Below are 18,522 nucleotides of genomic sequence, written 5' to 3'. Positions count from 1 at the left end.
TGAGCAGAGACCATGCACCACTGCACTCCAGCCTGGGTGACAGAGCGAGACTCCATCTCAAAAAACAAACAAAAAAAATTGGCTGGGCGTGGTGGTGCACACCTGTAATCCCAGCTACTTGGGAGGCTGAGGCAGGAGAACCACTTGGATCTGGGACGCAGAGGTTGCAGTGAGCTGAGATTGTACCACTGCACTCCAGCCTGGGCAACAAGAGGGAGACTCCGTCTCAAAAAACAAACAAACAAACAAAGAACCCAAAAACACCACAGAAAGTACTCCTATAAAACCCTTCTTAATAATTGTTAGAATAAACAGACAGAAAATCAGTAAGGAGAGAGAAGACTAGAACAACACTATTAACCAATTTGACCTAACTGGTATAAGATACTAGCCAACAAAAGCAGAATATACCTTATTTTCTTGAGGAAATGAAACATTCACCAAGATAGAGTTTACTGTGGGTCTCATACAAATCTCAATAAATTTAGAAGCATTCAAATCATACAAACTATGTTCTTTGACTACAATGAAATTAAATTAGAAATCAATAGCAGAAAGATAACTAGAAAATCCTCAAATATCTGCACGCTAAATGCCATGCTTCAAAATAATCCATGGGTAAAACAAAAAAATCAAAACGGAAACTAGACAGTATTTTGAACTAAATAAAAATGCAATATAACCAAATTTAGGACACATAGCTAAAGCAGTGCTTTAAAAAATTTATAGGAGTAATTCCCTTATTAGAAAAAAAGTGTCAAATCAATGACCTCAAATTCTACCTTGAGAAAGAAAGAACAGCTGAAGAAGTGAAACCCAAAGTAAGCAGATGAAAGGAAATAAAGGACAGAAATCAATGAAATAGAAAACAAAAATAATAGAAAAATTCAATATAAAATAAGATAAAATGGCTCCACATACACTGAACAATGAAAAGAGAAAGGCGGGAAGGAAGCAGGGGGAAAAGGAGTGGGAGAGAGAGAGATGTTAAATTACCAATATTATGACCAACTTCATGCTGATAGTTTTTAAATATAACTCAACCACCAAGATGAACATACCAATTTCTTATAAGACATAAACTACCAAAGGTTACTCAGGAACAACAGATAACCTCAACAGCCCTATATCTACTGGAGAAAATTCGTACTTAAAAACCTTCCTGCAAAGAAAATTCTAGGCTCCCATGGTAGAACTCTTATCTGAAGAAGAAATAATACCAATTCTATCAAACTCATCGAGAAAATTAATGAAGAGAGAATACACTGTAACTCAACCTACAAGGCCAGCATTACCCTAACAAAGGTAGACAGTGATATTCATTAAAATAAAGTTAGAGATATTTATCCCTCTTGAACATACATGCAGAAATTCTTAGAAAAACTCAGAAAATCACATCCAACCATATATAGATGACAACATATCATGATAACGTGGGCTTTACTGTATGCGTTCATGTTAACATCTGAACATAAACAAACTCACCACATTAAGTCTTTAAAAAATAAAACACACTGATCTCAATAGATGCAGAAAGATGTAAAAAATCCAAGATATATTCCATATTCCTAATAAAAACTCTCATTAAACTAGGAATAAAAAGAAACTTCCGGCCGGGCGCGATCGCTCACGCCTGTAATCCCAGCACTTTGGGAGGCCGAGGCAGGTGGATCACGAGGTCAGGAGATCGAGACCATCCTGGCTAACACGGTGAAACCCTGTCTCTAGTAAAAAAAAAAAAATTAGCTGGGAGTAAAGGAACTTACAAAAAATCCCAGCTACTTGGGAGGCTGAGGCAGGAGAATGGCGTGAACCTGGGAGGCAGAGCTTGCAGTGAGCTGAGATCACGCCACTGCACTCTAGCCTGGGCAACAGAGCGAGACTCCACCTCAAAAAAAAAAAAAAAAAAAAAAAAAAACTTCCTCAATCTGATAAGGGGCATCTATGAAAATATTACAGCTAGGCTGGGCATGGTAGCTCACGACTATAATCCCAGCACTTTGGGAGGCCAAGGCAGGCAGATCACTTGAGGTCAGGAGTTCGATACCAGCCTGACCAACAGGGAGAAACTCCGTCTCTACTAAAAATACAAAACTAGCCGGGCGTGGCGGAGCATGCCTGTAATCCCAGCTACTCGGAAGGCTGAGGCAGGTCAATCACTTGAACCCAGGAGGCGGAGGTTGCAGTGAGCCGACATTGCACCAGTGCACTACAGCCTGGGCAACAAGAGCAAAACACCATCTTAAAAAAAAAATATATATATATATATACACACACACACACACACACACACACACACACACACACACATTACAGCTAGCAACGCATTCAATGATAAAAAAACCTCTGATTTTGTTCAGAGAAAGAAGCGAGATCCCCCCACACACACACACAAAAAAAAACCCAGATATGTTGTATAATTCCATTTCTATAAAATTCTAGAAAATGTAAATAATCAGCACATCAATGCTTGCTTGAGGATGATGGAAAGGTAGAACGACAGGAAGGGAGGTAGAAAGGAGTTACAAAGTGCCATGAGAAAACTTGGCACTTGAATTTCTTAAGGATGATGGAGAGATTCATTATCTCGCTTGTGGTGGTGGTTTTATAGGTGTATATATGTCAAAACTCATCAAATTATGCACTTAAATGTGGTTTGTTTATATGAATTATACCTCCATAAAGTTGCAGTAAAAAAAAAAAACAAAGACTGCATGGCAGGTATATGGAAATCCTTGTTCTTTTTAAAACAAATATATCAATAACACGTTATACATGCAGTATATGCAAGAAAGCGGACATAAAACTCCAATCAGACAATCCACACTCAACATAAAAGCCCTGGACCTATTTCAAAAGAACATTTTATTCTTTTGGTTAAAATGTTTAAGTTCCATTAAAATAAATTATCAAACAGATACACACACACACACACACACTACTTGCCACTTGGTATACACGGGGGATTGCTTCTCGGACTGCTCACATATAGCAAAATCCATGCATACTCAAGTACCACAGCTGTCTCTGAGTAGTCTGCACATTCAACAAGTCAGACCTCCACATAAACAGGTTTCATATCCCAGAAATACTGTATTTTCAATCCGTGTTTAGTTAGAAACAAATGGTTTACAGGCAATTCTTGCAGTTCAAACCCATGTTGTTTAAAGGTCAGCTGTGTATGTGTGTATTTCTTTGTTTTGTTTTAGACAGGGTCTTGTTTTGTCACCCAGACTGGAGTGCAGTGGTGCAATCAAGGCTCACTGCAGCCTTGACCCTCTGCTTCAGGCAATCCTTCCACCTCAGCCTCCCGAGTAGCTGGGACTACAAGTGCACGCTACCACACCGGGCTGATGTTTAAATTTTCCGTAGAGACGCAGTCTTTAACTCCTGGCCTCAAGTGATCCTCCCACCTTAGCCTCCCAAAGTGTTAGGATTACAGGGATGAGCGACCAAATCCCACTGCTCTATATTAATTAGCCAAATATACTCTCAAATGGGTCTGAAAACAGTGCTTCTATTTATTATCTTTATCTACTTACACACATCACATCAACAGAAGGTAACAAGTATATGTATATGATTCATTCATTCAATGTAAAATATGCTCTTTTACAATGTAGTTAGTGTTTTTAAGGTTCCTGGGCTTCACAAAATAAAATCATTTGCAATGGAGGATAACAAAAATATTTTGCTAACAGCTTTTATTTCAATGTGTTTATCTGAAAGGAAACAAGAATGAAGATATAGTTGTTGCATTAACTGTGGGGGTGCCCTTCTCTGTCCTCTTTTCGCCCAGCTTCACACAGGTTTTTTTTTTTTTTAATTATTAATTTGCCCATGGAACAAAATGAGTACCACAGAGCAAGAAGTAGGGCATTTAATTTTTTAAATGTGAAAACAAGAATATCTCATTAAAGCTACATTAGTTTATGATCCTATTAATTAATATTCCATCAGTATAAATCCAAGTACATAAGCCACTTCCAACAGCATATGTTCTGAATTTGGAAGAGTATAACAGTGGTAGTGGCAGCAGTCATACAATTTCTTCTACAGTTGTAGTGTGACATTGACAGCCAAAGTTGTTTTCCACAAAACAAAACACAAATCATAATTAGTGAGTTTTACAGTTAGCCTGGGCCACACAAAAAAAAAAAAAATCAATAATTGTTTAAGTGAAAAGCCTTCAAAATTATTTTTAAAATCTCTTACCGGTATCTATGAACAAATATACCCTTAAAAATAGAGTTCATCATATTTTCGATTTCATCCTGATTTTCTTGTAGCTGAAATGAAAAAATATATATAAATTGAAATACTGATCATTTTATTTGGAAGGAACAGCTCCAATTGTTTTTAATTCCTGGTTATTCTCATTCTGGGTAGTTTTCAATCCTTTTCTCACTTGTAGTACAAACGCGTGAAATTACCAGTATATTTCCACTACTCCTTTACATTTATATCATATTGGTTTCAGAACTTTTCACTGTCTCTCTCTAGACACAAACTTCACAATGACAAACAAGGAGTGGTGGTATAGCTAAGTGTGGTCAGATTCCTATCTCCGAAATATCATCTGCCTTAGGAACAGAACTCTTCTGTCCAAATCAGGTCCCTGGGTTTGGTTTTGCCTTTCTTGGTTAAAGGAACATCCCCAATTAACATATTTGCTGTTGTAAAAGTAACTTCCTACTCCATCTAATGTATCCAAACATTACTCTGCATCTCACTAGCCTGTAACAGAGAGCAGGCCACGTTCCCAAAATAAGAGGTATAATAGAAGATAAAAAGGATCCTGGCTACTTACGGTGAAGTACAGTAACAAAATAAATAAATAATATCTATGGCAAAGATATGAATTTCAGGCAACAAAACTGATCAAAGTTTGTTTTTATTACTACTCAAAAACAACAACAGCACTGAATTACATTCAAGGTGGTATTTATTATTCTAATTTATTCTATAATTTACTGTATAGTAATACTCAATGAAATATTTGCTTTTACTACATACATGAATGTGACAATAAAATTCCCTCAGATTTATTCTTTCGCTGTATGCTTTGTTTCAGGCTTTACTAAAATAAGTTTGGGAATACTTTTATAGCAAATCATTCAAATTTCTGCAACTTCCTCCAAGTGTTAAAAATTACTTTTATTGCATTTATCATATAAAAACTAATTAACTTATAAGAGGCATATATTTCTGAGTCAGCAGTACTTACTAAAGCCCAGCTCCAGTATTTACTTCCATAATATTTCAAGTATGGTATGTGTGAAGGGTTAAACTACGTTCCTTAAAAATTTGTACATTGAAGTTCTAACCCCTAGTGCCTCAGAATGTGAAATTAGGAAAGAAGACTGTGGCAGATTTAATTCATTAAGATGCGGCCATACTGGAGCAGGGGAGGACTCTAATCCAATATGACTGATGTCCTTAAGAAGGGAATAAATTTGGAGACAAACATACACACAGAAGAATGTCATGCAAAGATTGGAATTATGCTGCCACCAGCCAAGCAACTACCAGACACTAGGAGAGAAGCCTGGAACACATCCTGCCAAGGGAGGATGGCCCTGCCAACACCTTGATCTTGGAATTCTAGCCTGCAAACCTGTGAGATAATAATGTTATTTTAAGCCATTCAGTTTGTAGTACTTTGTCACAGCAGCCCTATCAAACTAATACAGTATGGCTAATAATTTAATCAAAACATCGTTGCTTTTTCTTGCCTGTTATAAACCCATTAAGTTATTATTCATATGTAATTTCTTTGCAGTAATGTGATATTCTTTTTTCAAGTTATAAGATATACTAATAGTGCAGATCTAAGATTTTATGTAGTATTGGATAAATAAAAATGTTTCCTATTAAAAACCCAGTATAGGCCGGGCATGGTGGCTCACGCCAGTAATCCCATCACTTTGGGAGGCCGAGGTGGGCGGATCACCTGAGGTTGGGAGTTCGAGACCAGCCTGACCAACATGGAGAAACCCCATCTCTACTAAAAATACAAAATTAGCCAGGTGTGGTGGCACATGCCTGTACTCCCAGCTACTTGGGAGGCTGAGGCAGGAGAATTGCTTTTGGGGAGGTGGAGGTTGCAGTGAGTCGAGATTGCACCATTGCACTTAAGCCTGGGCAACAAGAGCGAAACTCCATCTCAAAAAAAAAAAGTGTAAAATCATTTTTAACACATATATGAAAATGTCATTGTAAAACTGAGACCAATCTTATTCACAGGAGTCATTGTAACACTGGGACCAAACTTATTCATAGGAGTACCTTATATATCAGCTAGTATGTAGCCTTTGGCTTTTTCCTGGAAATGTAGCTTTGCTGGCTCGCAGTTCTGACTTCAGTATTTATCATACTTTTTGAGCCCATAGGCTTATAACCTTTCTGAGTTGCCTAACTCCCAGACCAACTTCTTTCAAAAACAGAGATGTTCTATGATTCCTTTCTGCCATCAGACAGCACTTACATGATCACCAATGAACACTCCAGTTTCATTTGGAAACCTTGACATCAAATAATCTAACTAAATATACGCATAAACCTTTTTAGAGAACTTAAAAAGTACTAATGTCATATATATTCCACACATTCACAGAACATAAAATCATCAGTTGCCATGAAACCTACCTCTTTGCGTTTCTGAAGTAGTAACTCCAACCTTTCATTGGCTCTCTTCCCAATCATTTTATTTCTCTCGGCTTCATATTGTCTCTGGGTATTATCCTGATGAATACTGAGGTTTAAGGCAACATTCACCAGAGCAGTCATGAGCTTCATGGCTATAAATGAAGAAATATTATAATACCTATGAATCAAAACTTTATCCACATAAGATTACAAATTTATAAAGCCAATGGATGAAGAAATGAAACTAGTGAATTTCTGTTTTACAACCAGGCATAATTTAAGTTTAAATAAAAGATAACTAATTTATAAAATAAACTCATTTGCAACATAATTTTCTCTACCTCAGCTTGGCTTGTTAACACTTTCCATTTAAACACAGCCTCATCCTAATTAACAGAAGAAAGGATTTCAGTTCTATCATCTTCAACAACTCCTTTCTCCCACTCCTAAAAATACACACGTAAGGGCACACTAATCAAGCCTAAACCTCTCTTCTGATCATCAAATATGAGTATATATAAATGCATCCTTAGTACCTTTACTTAAATGTGTCAAAGGTACCTTAGATGTTTTAGATGTTTACAATCAATTTGTGATCTTTACCCCCACATATGGTCCTCTCCCTTTGTTCCTCACCTCAGAGAGTTGCACAACCTCCAAACCCTGAAAAACATACTGATCCTACCAAACTCATTAAAGTCCATTAAAAATGTACTTTGTGAATTTCCAATTGACCTATCCTCCCCAGCCACAGTGATAATGTACTTTTAAACATTCACTTGTATTTGTAAATCTTACTACTTTCAAATTTGTTTCACATCCTCTGACAAACACGTATGACACAAACCTCAAACTTCTGTCTATTCATATTTGTTTTCATCATTGAGATAGCAAGAATATAGGAAATATAGGTAAAGGAACAAGAGAGTTTGTGCTGGTAAATAATTTCCCCTTTTTGTTCCTTTTAGGTTATTCATGTGCAAATATGAACATTCGGTTATTAAAAAAATTGAACTGTTCAGTGCTTTAGAAGAACTGATTCATTTATCTGCAAACATATCCATATAATTAAAAACAAGCATGCACTGTTTATAAAATTTAATTATTTTTTCTTTTTTTTGAGATGGAGTTTCGCTCTTGTTGCCCAGGCTGGAGTGCAATGGCGCAATCTTGGCTTACTGTAACCTCCACCTCCCAGGTTCAAGTGATTCTCCTGTCTCAGCCTCCCGAGTAGCTAGGATTACAGACATGCACCACCACGCCCAGCTAATTACTGTATTTTTTAGTAGAGACAGAGTTTCACCATGTTGGCCAGGCTGGTCTTGAACCCCGACCTCAGGTGATCCGCCCACCTTGGCCTCCTAAAGTGCTGGGATTACAGGCATGAGCCACCGCACACCGCCTATTTTTTCTTAATTACATATGTAAACATATGTGTTTTCTAAATACATATATGTATGTATGTATGCTGTATCTGTATTTCTATCTACACGTATACTCAATTTGTTATTTGGAAACTCTATCTACATTTTGATCAGTTCTATTTTTTAAATAATTGCTGCTGTCCTTAAACCAAAATATAAGGTAAAAAACCTGAAAAACAAATGTAAACATCCTGAAAAACAAATGTGTTTAAGTTAGTGACCATTACATGTAAAAATTATAATGCAAAAATCCTGAAAAACAAATTTATTTAAATTAGTGACCGGAAATGGATTTTTCAGGATTTTTGCATTAGAAATGCATTAAATGAAAACGTTTCTTTCCCTGTGATAGTGTCTCAAACAGTAAACTGGGAAATATTCTTGTGTTTCAAAATATAAGACAGTGATTTTGAGTTGTGTGTTGCCAGTAGTAGTATATTGGACTACACTATGAAAGTTTAAAAGAATTTGTAAAATTAAACTGTATAAGGAAAGAGAACAGCTCAAAGACAAGAGGAATCTGGAGCATTCCAGCTATTCAAGTTGATAATATTGCTTTATCAGTGTTTGTTCTGAGCATATGAAGTGACACCCAAAGGAGCTTAATTCAGTATCTACCTCTAGATACCTAATGCAAAATGACTTGAAGATCCAGGAGCTGAAAAGCATTAAAATTAACACCAACCCTGGTTGCAATTCACCAGTGGAAACTGAGGCATGGCTTTTTAAAAACTTCATAGCTTTTACTTTCAGCTATATATCTTCTTGTGAACCCAGATCCCAAACTCCAAAAGTCATTATTTAATGACTCTCCTTCCATCCCAGATACTTAAACAGTAAAGTAATCAACATACTAAAACAGACAAGACATGCAAAAAATGATCAATATATCTTCAGAAACATATTAGGTATAACACAGCAGTGTTTACTGAGATAAAATATTTTTAAACCTGTAAAACTGAGACTTCATTGAATAACACATCAACAGCTATTAAAAACAAACCTCAAATTAAATGATAGACATAAAATGAGGATTATGATGTTTTAATTGAGTCCACTGAAAAAGACTTATCTCTGCATAGAGTTGGTACTTATTAAATTTTCCTGGCATTACTAACAAAACCTTTTTGTAAGTTAACAATCTTGCAGGAATTCAGCCATCATAATGTGACATCAGCTAGTAAGTGGCTTCTTCTTGTCTAGCAAGGAGAAGAATACGTCCTTCATTTAGCTTTCACATTTTAACTGCTGACTATAAAATGGTAAATATGTTCTAGTACAGTGGTACTGACAGTGTGGTCTGCAAAGCGGTACTGACAGTGTACTGACAGTGTGGTCTGCAGTATTGTGCTGACCACAAGTTTATTAGACGGTCATTATAAGCAAAAAATTGAAAACATTTTAGAAATTTTTATAGCAATCTGACAACTTAATGCCTGTTGATTTAAATAACATGACACTAATAAATACATATATACTATTTCCACCGCATTTTACAAAAGTACTAGGTTGTGACAGATTCGTAATTAAAAACTGGTCATTCACCACAGCTACAGAAGCACTTATTTAAAGTCCTTGTCTGGCTGGGCGCGGTGGCTCACGCTTGTAATCCCAGCACTTTGGGAGGCCGAGGCGGGCGGATCACGAGGTCAGGAGATCGAGACCACGGTGAAACCCCGTCTCTACTAAAAATACAAAAAATTAGCCGGGCGCCGTGGTGGGCGCCTGTAGTCCCAGCTACTCGGAGAGGCTGAGGCAGGAGAATGGCGTGAACCTGGGAGGCGGAGCTTGCAGTGAGCCAAGATCGCGCCACTGCACTCCAGCCCGGGTGACAGAGCGAGACTCCGTCTCAAAAAAATAAAAAATAAAAAAAATAAAATAAATAAAGTCCTTGTCCATTCATCTAACAATCCAGCATATACTGAGCATTGTTCTAGTTATTAGAGATACATGAGTGAACAAAACAAAGAACTTGCTTTTGTGATTTTTACATTCTAGTGAGGAAAAGACAATAAATGAATAGATAATATGCAAATGAAAAAACCACGTCAGTTAATGATTAGTGCTATAAAGAAAAAGTATGGTAAAAATATTAGAGTGTGAAGGGGGTGCTATTTTAGATGGTCATTCAGGAAGGCCTCTCTGAGACCTTGATATTTGAGCATGAAGCGAAGGAATGGTCACGTGATTCCACAGCAGCACAGCTTTCCAGGGACAGTTATAAGGTAAACTGTTGGGAGGAAGGTACTCACTACAGAGTATAGTATTTAGTCTGGTTGGAGCACAGAGGTAGTCAGAGGCAGAAGAGGATACTTAAAAGGAAGGAAGAGGCCAGATTATAAGAGTGTTACTAGGATCCAGTTAACCTATCCTCTCCTTAAGGCTCATGAATTAAATCTAAGCAGGGTAAGATCTCCTAGAGAACGTGGAGTGATGTGAAATAGTCTGAATTAGATTTTAAACTGATGTGTGACCAGAGTATAGGAGAGTAAAACTAGAAGGGAGACTAAATAGGAGCAGTGAGGCAGAGCTGAAAATATTTTGCTCAAAGTTAGCAATAATGAGTCTTAGATTTTTGCCTTTGGCAACTCAGTGAAATGATGCTGGCTTAGATTAAGGTGGCAGCAATAGGTAGAGAGAAACTGTTAGATATGAAGTGTATTTGAAAATACCAGGCCAGGCGAGGGGGCCCATGCCTGTAATCCCAGCACTTTGGGAGGCTGAGGTGGGTGGATCACTGGAGGTTAGGAGTTCGAGACCAGCCTGGCCAACATGGTGAAACCCCATCTCTACTAAAAATAGAAAAATAAAACAAAACAACAACAACAACAAACAAACAAATTTTCCCGGATGTGGTGACGCACGCCAGTAATCCCAGCTACTTGGGAGGCTGAGGCAGGAGAATCAGTTGAACCCAGGAGGTAGAGATTGCAGTGCGCTGAGACTGCACCACTGCACTCCAGCCTGTGAGACACAGCAAGACTCCACCTCAAAAAAAAAAAAAAAAAAAAAGAAAGAAAGAAAGAAAAAGAAAATACTGCTGAAAGAATTTGTTAGATTACAATGAAGGAAATGAGATAAACAGAAAGGGCAAAGATAATTAGAAATATTTTTATCAGTTATGTAAGTAGAAATGTCTAGTAGATACACATTTGGAAGACATTATCAAAGACACTGGTATTCAGAACCATAAAACTAGATGGAAATTAGAAAAAGGTGGTATTATTTGCGTGTTGTAAACAAAAGATCACCAAGATATTTGTTAATGGAAAAATACAGAGAAGATAGCCTTACAGTGTGTATATGCTATCATTTGTGCAAAATAACGTATTATTTATTTTTACGTGCCAGTCGCTCTTCCAAGCCGTATAAACATACTTATTCATTCACAACTCACAAATCTATGAGGCACAGATCAGCTAAAAGACTTGATGGTTACATAGCAACTGGTGGACATAGAATTGGAGTACAGGCAGCCTTGCTCCATAGTCCCAGCTCTTAAACACACCCATATTGCCTCTCACTGAATGTGTATTTGCTATTATTTGCATATAACATGTTTAGAAAAACATAAGAAACTGGCAACTTTGGTTGTCTTCAAGGAAGTTAATTTGAAGGTCGGAGACAGGGGTGAAAGAGTAACATTTCACCATACAAAATTTTTTTACCTTTTTTTTCTCTTTTGAGACAAGGTCTTGCTCTGTCACTCAGAACAGAGCACAGTGGTGCAATCAAAGCTCCCTGCAGCCTTGACCCCCACCAGGCTCAAGTGATCCTCTCATCTCAGCCTCCTCAGTAGCTGGGACTACAGCTACCACCATGCCCAGCTAATTTAAAAAAAAAAAAAATTTGTAGAGATGGGGGTCCCACTATATTGCCGAGGTTGGTCTTGAACTCCTGGCGTCAAGTGATTCTCCCACATCAGCCTCCCAAAGTGTTGGGATTACAGGGATGAACCATAGTACCTGGTCTACTTTGAATTTTAAATCATGTGACTATATTATTTTCCTCCCTCATCACTATTTTTTAATAAAAATAATGTCTATGAAATTGGTTTTCACTTTATTCAATAAGCAGTGAATACATTAAAAAATTGTCTGAAGATTGAGTGTCAAGATAACTCAGTATTTGCAGTTTAGCTTTCTAAAATCACCAGGACAATGTGGTATTCCAGAAAACAAGGGAAGACAGTGTTCCAAGAAGAAAAAAAGGTAGCTGTGTCTTTCCAAAGAAAAAAAGATGACAACTGGAGCTGCTCACTGACTTGGGCAATAAGAAGGTAACTGCTGACCTCAACAGGAGAGGTAGTGAAGTGGCAGAGACAGAAACCTAATAGGAGAGGACCGAGTGGAGAGAGTGAATATAAATAATTCTGAGATTTGCTATAAAGAAAAGGAGAAAAATGAGACTGGGGCTAGAGGGACGTGAGGAAACAAGGTATAGTGCAACAGTTAGTCTTATGTGTCCAGGCATGGCTAGACTATCACGGTCAATTACTTAATCAAACACTAATGCAGGTATCACCTTGAAGGAATTTTGTAGATATTTTGTATGGTTAACATCTATAATCTCCTTTAAATAAAGGAGATTACCCTCAATAGTGTGAGTGGGTCTCATGCAATCAGTCGAAAGCTTAAGAGAAAAAAATAGGTTTTCTAGAGAGGAAATGTTTGCCTCAAGGCTGCAACATAAAGTCCTAGGCTGAGCATGATGGCTCACATCTGTAATCCCAGTGCTTTGGGAGGCAGAGGTGAAAGGATGACTTGAGGTCAGGAGTTCAAGACCAGCCTGGATAACATAGCAAGACTCTATCTCTACAAAAAATTTAAAAATTATCTGGGTATTGAGACGTGCACCTGTAGTCTCAGCTACTGGGGAGGCCGAGGTGGGAGGATTACATAAACCCAGGAGTTCAAGGTTGCAGTAATCTATGACTGTGCCACTGCACTTCAGCCTGGGTGACAGAGTGAGACCCTGTCTCTAAAATAAATAAATAAGTAAATAAAATCCTGAGCTTCTAGCCTGCTCCACAGATCTCCGACTCAAGACTGCGTGACTCCTGTCTGATTTCCAGCTTGCTGGACTACCCTACAAATTTCCGATTTGCAAGTTCCCACAATTGTGCTGAGCCACATCAGTGAAACGTGTGTACGTGTGTGTGTGTGTGTATGTGTGTGAGACAGAGAGAGACAGAGAGAGATGTAAGAATATCTCTTAGGTCTGTTTCTCTGGGGGAACCCAGACTGACACAAAGGGTTCCTAAAAGATGGGAGCTGTTAGCAAAATAATAAGAGTCATCTAATAAAAGAAGGAAATTTTGAAGTAATGAGAGTGAGAATAACTTGAGACAAAGTTCTTGAGAAGGTGAAAAGGGATCAGATTCACTGCATAAGTACAAGGATTGGCCTTAGAGGCCACTGTAGTTAAGAAAACGGATAGAGGCTATGAGTCTGCAGCTAGATAGGTAGGTAGGTTTAATCCCTGAAGGATTCTCTTTCGACTATCCCGATTAAACAGGCAAGATAATCAGCTAAATGTGAAGACTGGATAGAAATGTAGCTTTGAGAAGAAAGTATAAAACAATTTTGTTAGGATGTGGAAATAACCCTGGAGTATAATACACTAAGGGGATTGCTAGGCGCATTAAAGGACCACTTGGAAAAAAAAAAAAAAAAAAAAAAAGTAAAGCCCAGCCCTTATGGTATGTATTTTTCTCCAGCTACTTTCAGCTCTGCTGCAGGTATGGGACAGATGGTTGCATGGGGTTTTCCTACGGAATATGAAAGAGGAAGACAGAAGCAAGGAAGTTGACGGTATGAAGGAGGATGTGATTATAATAAAGAATGATAAAATCTAAGTGCGAAAAATAAAGGCAGTGAGGACATGAAGAGTGTGAAGAACATTAAAAATATAGTGTCAAAGTATTTAAAATCACAATTAAAAAAACAGTAGAGTGGAAACACAGAAGAAAACTTTGGAACAAAAGGAGAGTTCATCAGGAAATGGGATGCTTAAAACGAAGTCAGAGGACACTGACCCTTTTAATCAATAACCAACAATTTGCATTTGTCTTGCTAAACATAAAACTGAAAAGCAAAAAACTGCATTTATATTTAGTGACACCTATTATAGCTTTGAAAACTATTATTATACACCTTGGAATTATGTCTGATATAGTGGAACAAACTAGATTTTTTAAGAGAGGTGATTATAGTACTTTATTTTTACAATGCTTATTTTTTTTAAAAGGGATCTTATGACAAACTACCAGTTTCCAAATGACATAGATTTAACAAATCAATTTATCTCTTAAAAAATAGTTTTTCTAGTAAGCAGTGTGGCAGTTCCACAAAGACCTAAAAACAGAACTACCATTCGACCCATCAATCCCATTACTGGGTATATACCTGATACGGTTTGGCTCTGTGTCTCCACCCAAATCTTACCTAGAATTGTAATCCCCATAATCCCCACATGCCAAAGCGGGACCAGGTGGAGGTAACTGGGATCATGGGGGCAGTTTCCCACATGCTGTTCTCATGATAGTGAGTTCTTTGAATTTTTTTTTTATTTTTTGAAATGGAGTCTCATTCTGTCACCCAGACGGGAGAGCAGTGGTGTGACCTCGGCTCAATGCAACTCCCGCCTCCCTGGTTCAAGTGATTCTCGTGCCTCAGCCTTCCTAGTAGCTGAAATTGCAGGCGCCCACCACCAGTCCAGCTAATTTTTGTATTTTGAGTAGAGACGAGGCTTTCACCATGTTGGCCAGGCTGGTCTCGAATGATCTGCCCTCTTTGGCCTCTAAAAGTGCTAGCATTACAGGCGTGAGCCACTGCATCCAGCCGATAGTGAGTTCTCACGAGATCTGATGGGATGTTTTTTTTGTTTGTTTGTTTGTTTTTTGAGGTGGAGTCTCACTGTGTCACCAAGGCTGTGAGTGCAGTGGCGTGATCTCAGCTCACTGCAACCTCCGCCCTCTGGGTTCAAGTGATCCTCCTGCCTCAGCCTCCAGAGTAGCTGGGATTACAGGTGCACACCACCATGCCCAGTTAGGTTATTTTTATTTTTTCTTTCTGAGACGGAGTCTTGCTCTGTTGCCCAGTCTAGAGTGCAGTGGTGCAATCTTGACTCACTGCAACCTCCACCTCCCAGGTTCAAGTGATTCTTCTGCCTCAGCCTTGTAGCTGGGATTACAGGCACGCACCACCACGCCCGGCTAATTTTGTATTTTTAGTAGAGATAGGTTTCACCATGTTGGCCGGCTAGTCTTGAACTCCTGACCTCAAGTAATCCACCTGTCTCGGCCTCCCAAAGTGCTGGGATTACAGGCTTGAGCCACTGCACCTGGCCTGCGATCTGACAGTTTTATACGCCTCTGGCATTTCCCCTGCTTGCACTCACTCCCATCCAGCTGCCCTGTGAAGAATGTGCCTGCTTCTCCTTTGCCTTCTGCCATGATTATAAGTTTCCTGAGGCTTCCCTAGCAATGCAGAACTGTGTGACAATTAAATCTCTTGCCTTTATGAATTACCCAGTCTAGGGGAATTCTTTATAGCAGTATGAAAACAGACTAATACAACGCCCAAAGGAATATAAATCATTCTATCATAAAGACACAATGGATGCATATGTTCACTGCAGTACTATTCATAATGGTAAAGACATGGAATCAACCTTAATGCCCAGCAATGGTAGACTGGTTAAAGAAAATGTGGTACATATACACCATGGAAGGCTTTGCAGCCATAAAAAAGAACAAGATCGTGTCTTTTGCAGGGACATGGATGGAGCTGGAGGCCATTATCCTTAGCAAACTAATGCAGGAAGAGAAAACCAAATACCTCATGTTCTTACTTATAAGTGGGAGCTAAATGATGAGAACACATGAACACACAGATGGAAACTATCAAAAAATATGCTACGCAAAAAGGAGAGAAATTAAGAAAGAAAACAAAAGATAATAGGGGATCTAAAAGAGAAAGACAAAAAATTCAAACGGCAGAAACAGAATTAAATAGCATCTAAATTTTAGAAAATGAGGCATGATTTTAAAAAATTAAAAGCAAAAAAAAGTAAAAAAAGTGATCAGAACACTTGTTTAAAAATAAAACCAAAAAGCTTCACAAATATACATGACAAAGAAACTTAAAATAACAAGTTATGGCATAGTCATAAGATGGTACCATTATAGAGAATTTTTATTTTTGTACTTTTCTCTTTTTCTGAATTCTCTATAAGTAGTATATGTAATTTTATATATACTGAAAATATTCTAGTGTACAATATGAAAACGAAAAATATGTTAAAAAATTTTTCAAGTTCTGTGCCCTCTTTACAACCAAACCAAATAAGCTTAGCTGTTCTCTATATTAAAATCACAAGGATATGAGCAGACACTTCTCAAAAGAAGACATTTATGCAGCCAACAGGCACATGAAAAAATGCTCATCATCACTGGTTATTGGAGAAATGCAATTCAAAACCACAATAAGATACCATCTCACACCAGGTAGAATGGCGATCAATAAAAAGTCAGGAAACAACAGATGCCAGAGGATGTAGAGACATAGGAATGCTTTTACACTGTCAGTGGGAGTGTAAACTAGTTCAACCATTGTGGAGGACAGTGTGGCGATTCCCCAACGATCTAGAACTAGAAATACCATTTGACCCAGCAATCCCATTACTGGGTATATACCCAAAGGATTCTAAATCATGCTACTATAAAGACACATGCATATGTATATTTACTGCAACAATATTCACAAAAGCAAAGACTTGGAACCAACCCAAATGTCCATCAATAATAGGCTGGATTAAGAAAATGTGGCACATATACACCATGGAATACTCTGCAGCCATAAAAAAGGATGAGTTCATGTCCTTTGCAGGGGCGTGGATGAAGCTGGAAATCATCATTCTCAGCAAACTATCTCAAGGACAGAAAACCAAACACCGCATGTTCTCACTCATAGGTGGGAACTGAACAATGAGAACACTTGGACACAGGGTGGGGAACGTCACACACCAGGGCCTATCGTGGGGTGGGGGGAGGGGGAAGGGATAGCATTAGGAGAAATACCTAATGTAAATGACGAGCTAATGGATGCAGCAAACCAACATGGTACATGCATACCTATGTAACAAACCTGCACGTTGTGCACATGTACACTAGAACTTAAATTTAAAAAAAAAAAAAAATCACAACATTGGGCTGGGCACGGTTGCTCAGGCCTGTAATCTCAGTGCTTTGGGAGGCCGAGGTGGGCAGACTGCCCGAGGTCAGGAGTTCGAGACTAGCCTGGCTAACATGATGAAACACCATCTCTCCTAAAAATACAAAAATTAGCTGGGTGTGGTAGCACATGCCTGCAGTCCCAGCTACTCGGGAGGCTGAGGCAGGAAAATCACTTGAACTCAGGAGGGGGAGGTTGCAGCAAGCCGAGACTGTGCCACTGCACTCAGCCTGGGCAACACAGCGAGACTCCATCTCAAAAACAACAACAATAACAACAACAACAAACAACATTAGACAATTACTGAGTGACTTATGTATGTTACATATTTAACATAAATTATTTCATCTATATGACTCAGGAAACACAAGATAAATTATTTCACTTAAGCTTCCCAATACTACTAGGAGAAAGGATTATTATCATCTATGCTATAAAGATGAAGAAAGGCGGCTGGGCGCGGTGGCTCACGCCTGTAATCCCAGCACTCTGGGAGGCCGAGGCGGGTGGATCACTAGGTCAGGAGATCGAGACCATCCTGGCTAACACGGTGAAACCCTGTCTCTACTAAAAATACAAAAAAAAAAAAAAAAGATGAAGAAAGGCACAGGAGTTACATAATTTGTCCAAAGTCACCAAGTTAATAAATTCAAGATATGTAATGTTTAGAAAGTATTTTTTAAAATCCTTGTTTCTTTACAAAAACTGGCTGCCAAAAGAAAGCTAATTTTCAGAACCGATGATAGAACGTAAAAGACAATAATCTAAGAAAAAATAGTTAGAAAATTTCAAAAGTTATTCTAGACCCATATCTAGACATATTCAAAGAAGTAATTACGTTTTAAAGTTATACTTTATTTTATGGGTAAAACTACATGATATAGTGTTATTTGCAGATTTCACCAACTATTGGGCATTAATCCCATGAGAACATCAGAAGTCTATTATATACAAACCTTAGAAAATTGAATAAAGATTTTATATCTGGAGGAGGGATGAAAAACACAACGGTGAAAAAGTAAAGTAAGACAAAGTAAAAGTACAAAGCAATGAAAAGGTCAAACTCTAGAAGAATTCTGAAAAATGAATATAAAAAAATGTAAATACAAAAAAGAAGAGCAATTATTTATACTACATGGTCTATTCTTTGATAATACCAGATTGCCCTAAAATTTTCACATCTTAACCACAGAAACCAGAAACAATCTGTGTGG

At 38.0% G+C, this 18,522-nt stretch overlaps 1 protein-coding gene across 5 annotated transcripts in view; it reads right to left on the bottom strand.

The window, feature by feature from the left end:
• STAG1 (STAG1 cohesin complex component) overlaps positions 1-18,522 on the bottom strand; it is a 415,512-nt gene that overhangs the window by 162,548 nt on the left and 234,442 nt on the right. For all 5 annotated transcript variants that reach the window (XM_032143857.2, XM_032143858.2, XM_058433515.1 and 2 more), the window contains 2 exons: positions 6,649-6,800; positions 4,216-4,289 (listed from right to left, as the gene is read on the bottom strand). In XM_032143857.2, coding sequence (XP_031999748.1) covers positions 4,216-4,289; positions 6,649-6,800 — 226 coding nt within the window. The remainder of the gene's footprint in view (positions 1-4,215; positions 4,290-6,648; positions 6,801-18,522) is intronic.

The sequence above is a fragment of the Hylobates moloch genome, unplaced genomic scaffold (genome assembly GCF_009828535.3).
Source record: "Hylobates moloch isolate HMO894 unplaced genomic scaffold, HMol_V3 SCAFFOLD_22, whole genome shotgun sequence".
NCBI lineage: Eukaryota > Metazoa > Chordata > Mammalia > Primates > Hylobatidae > Hylobates > Hylobates moloch.
Note: the sequence above shows the minus strand (reverse complement) of the source record. Positions and strands in the feature narration are given on the sequence as shown.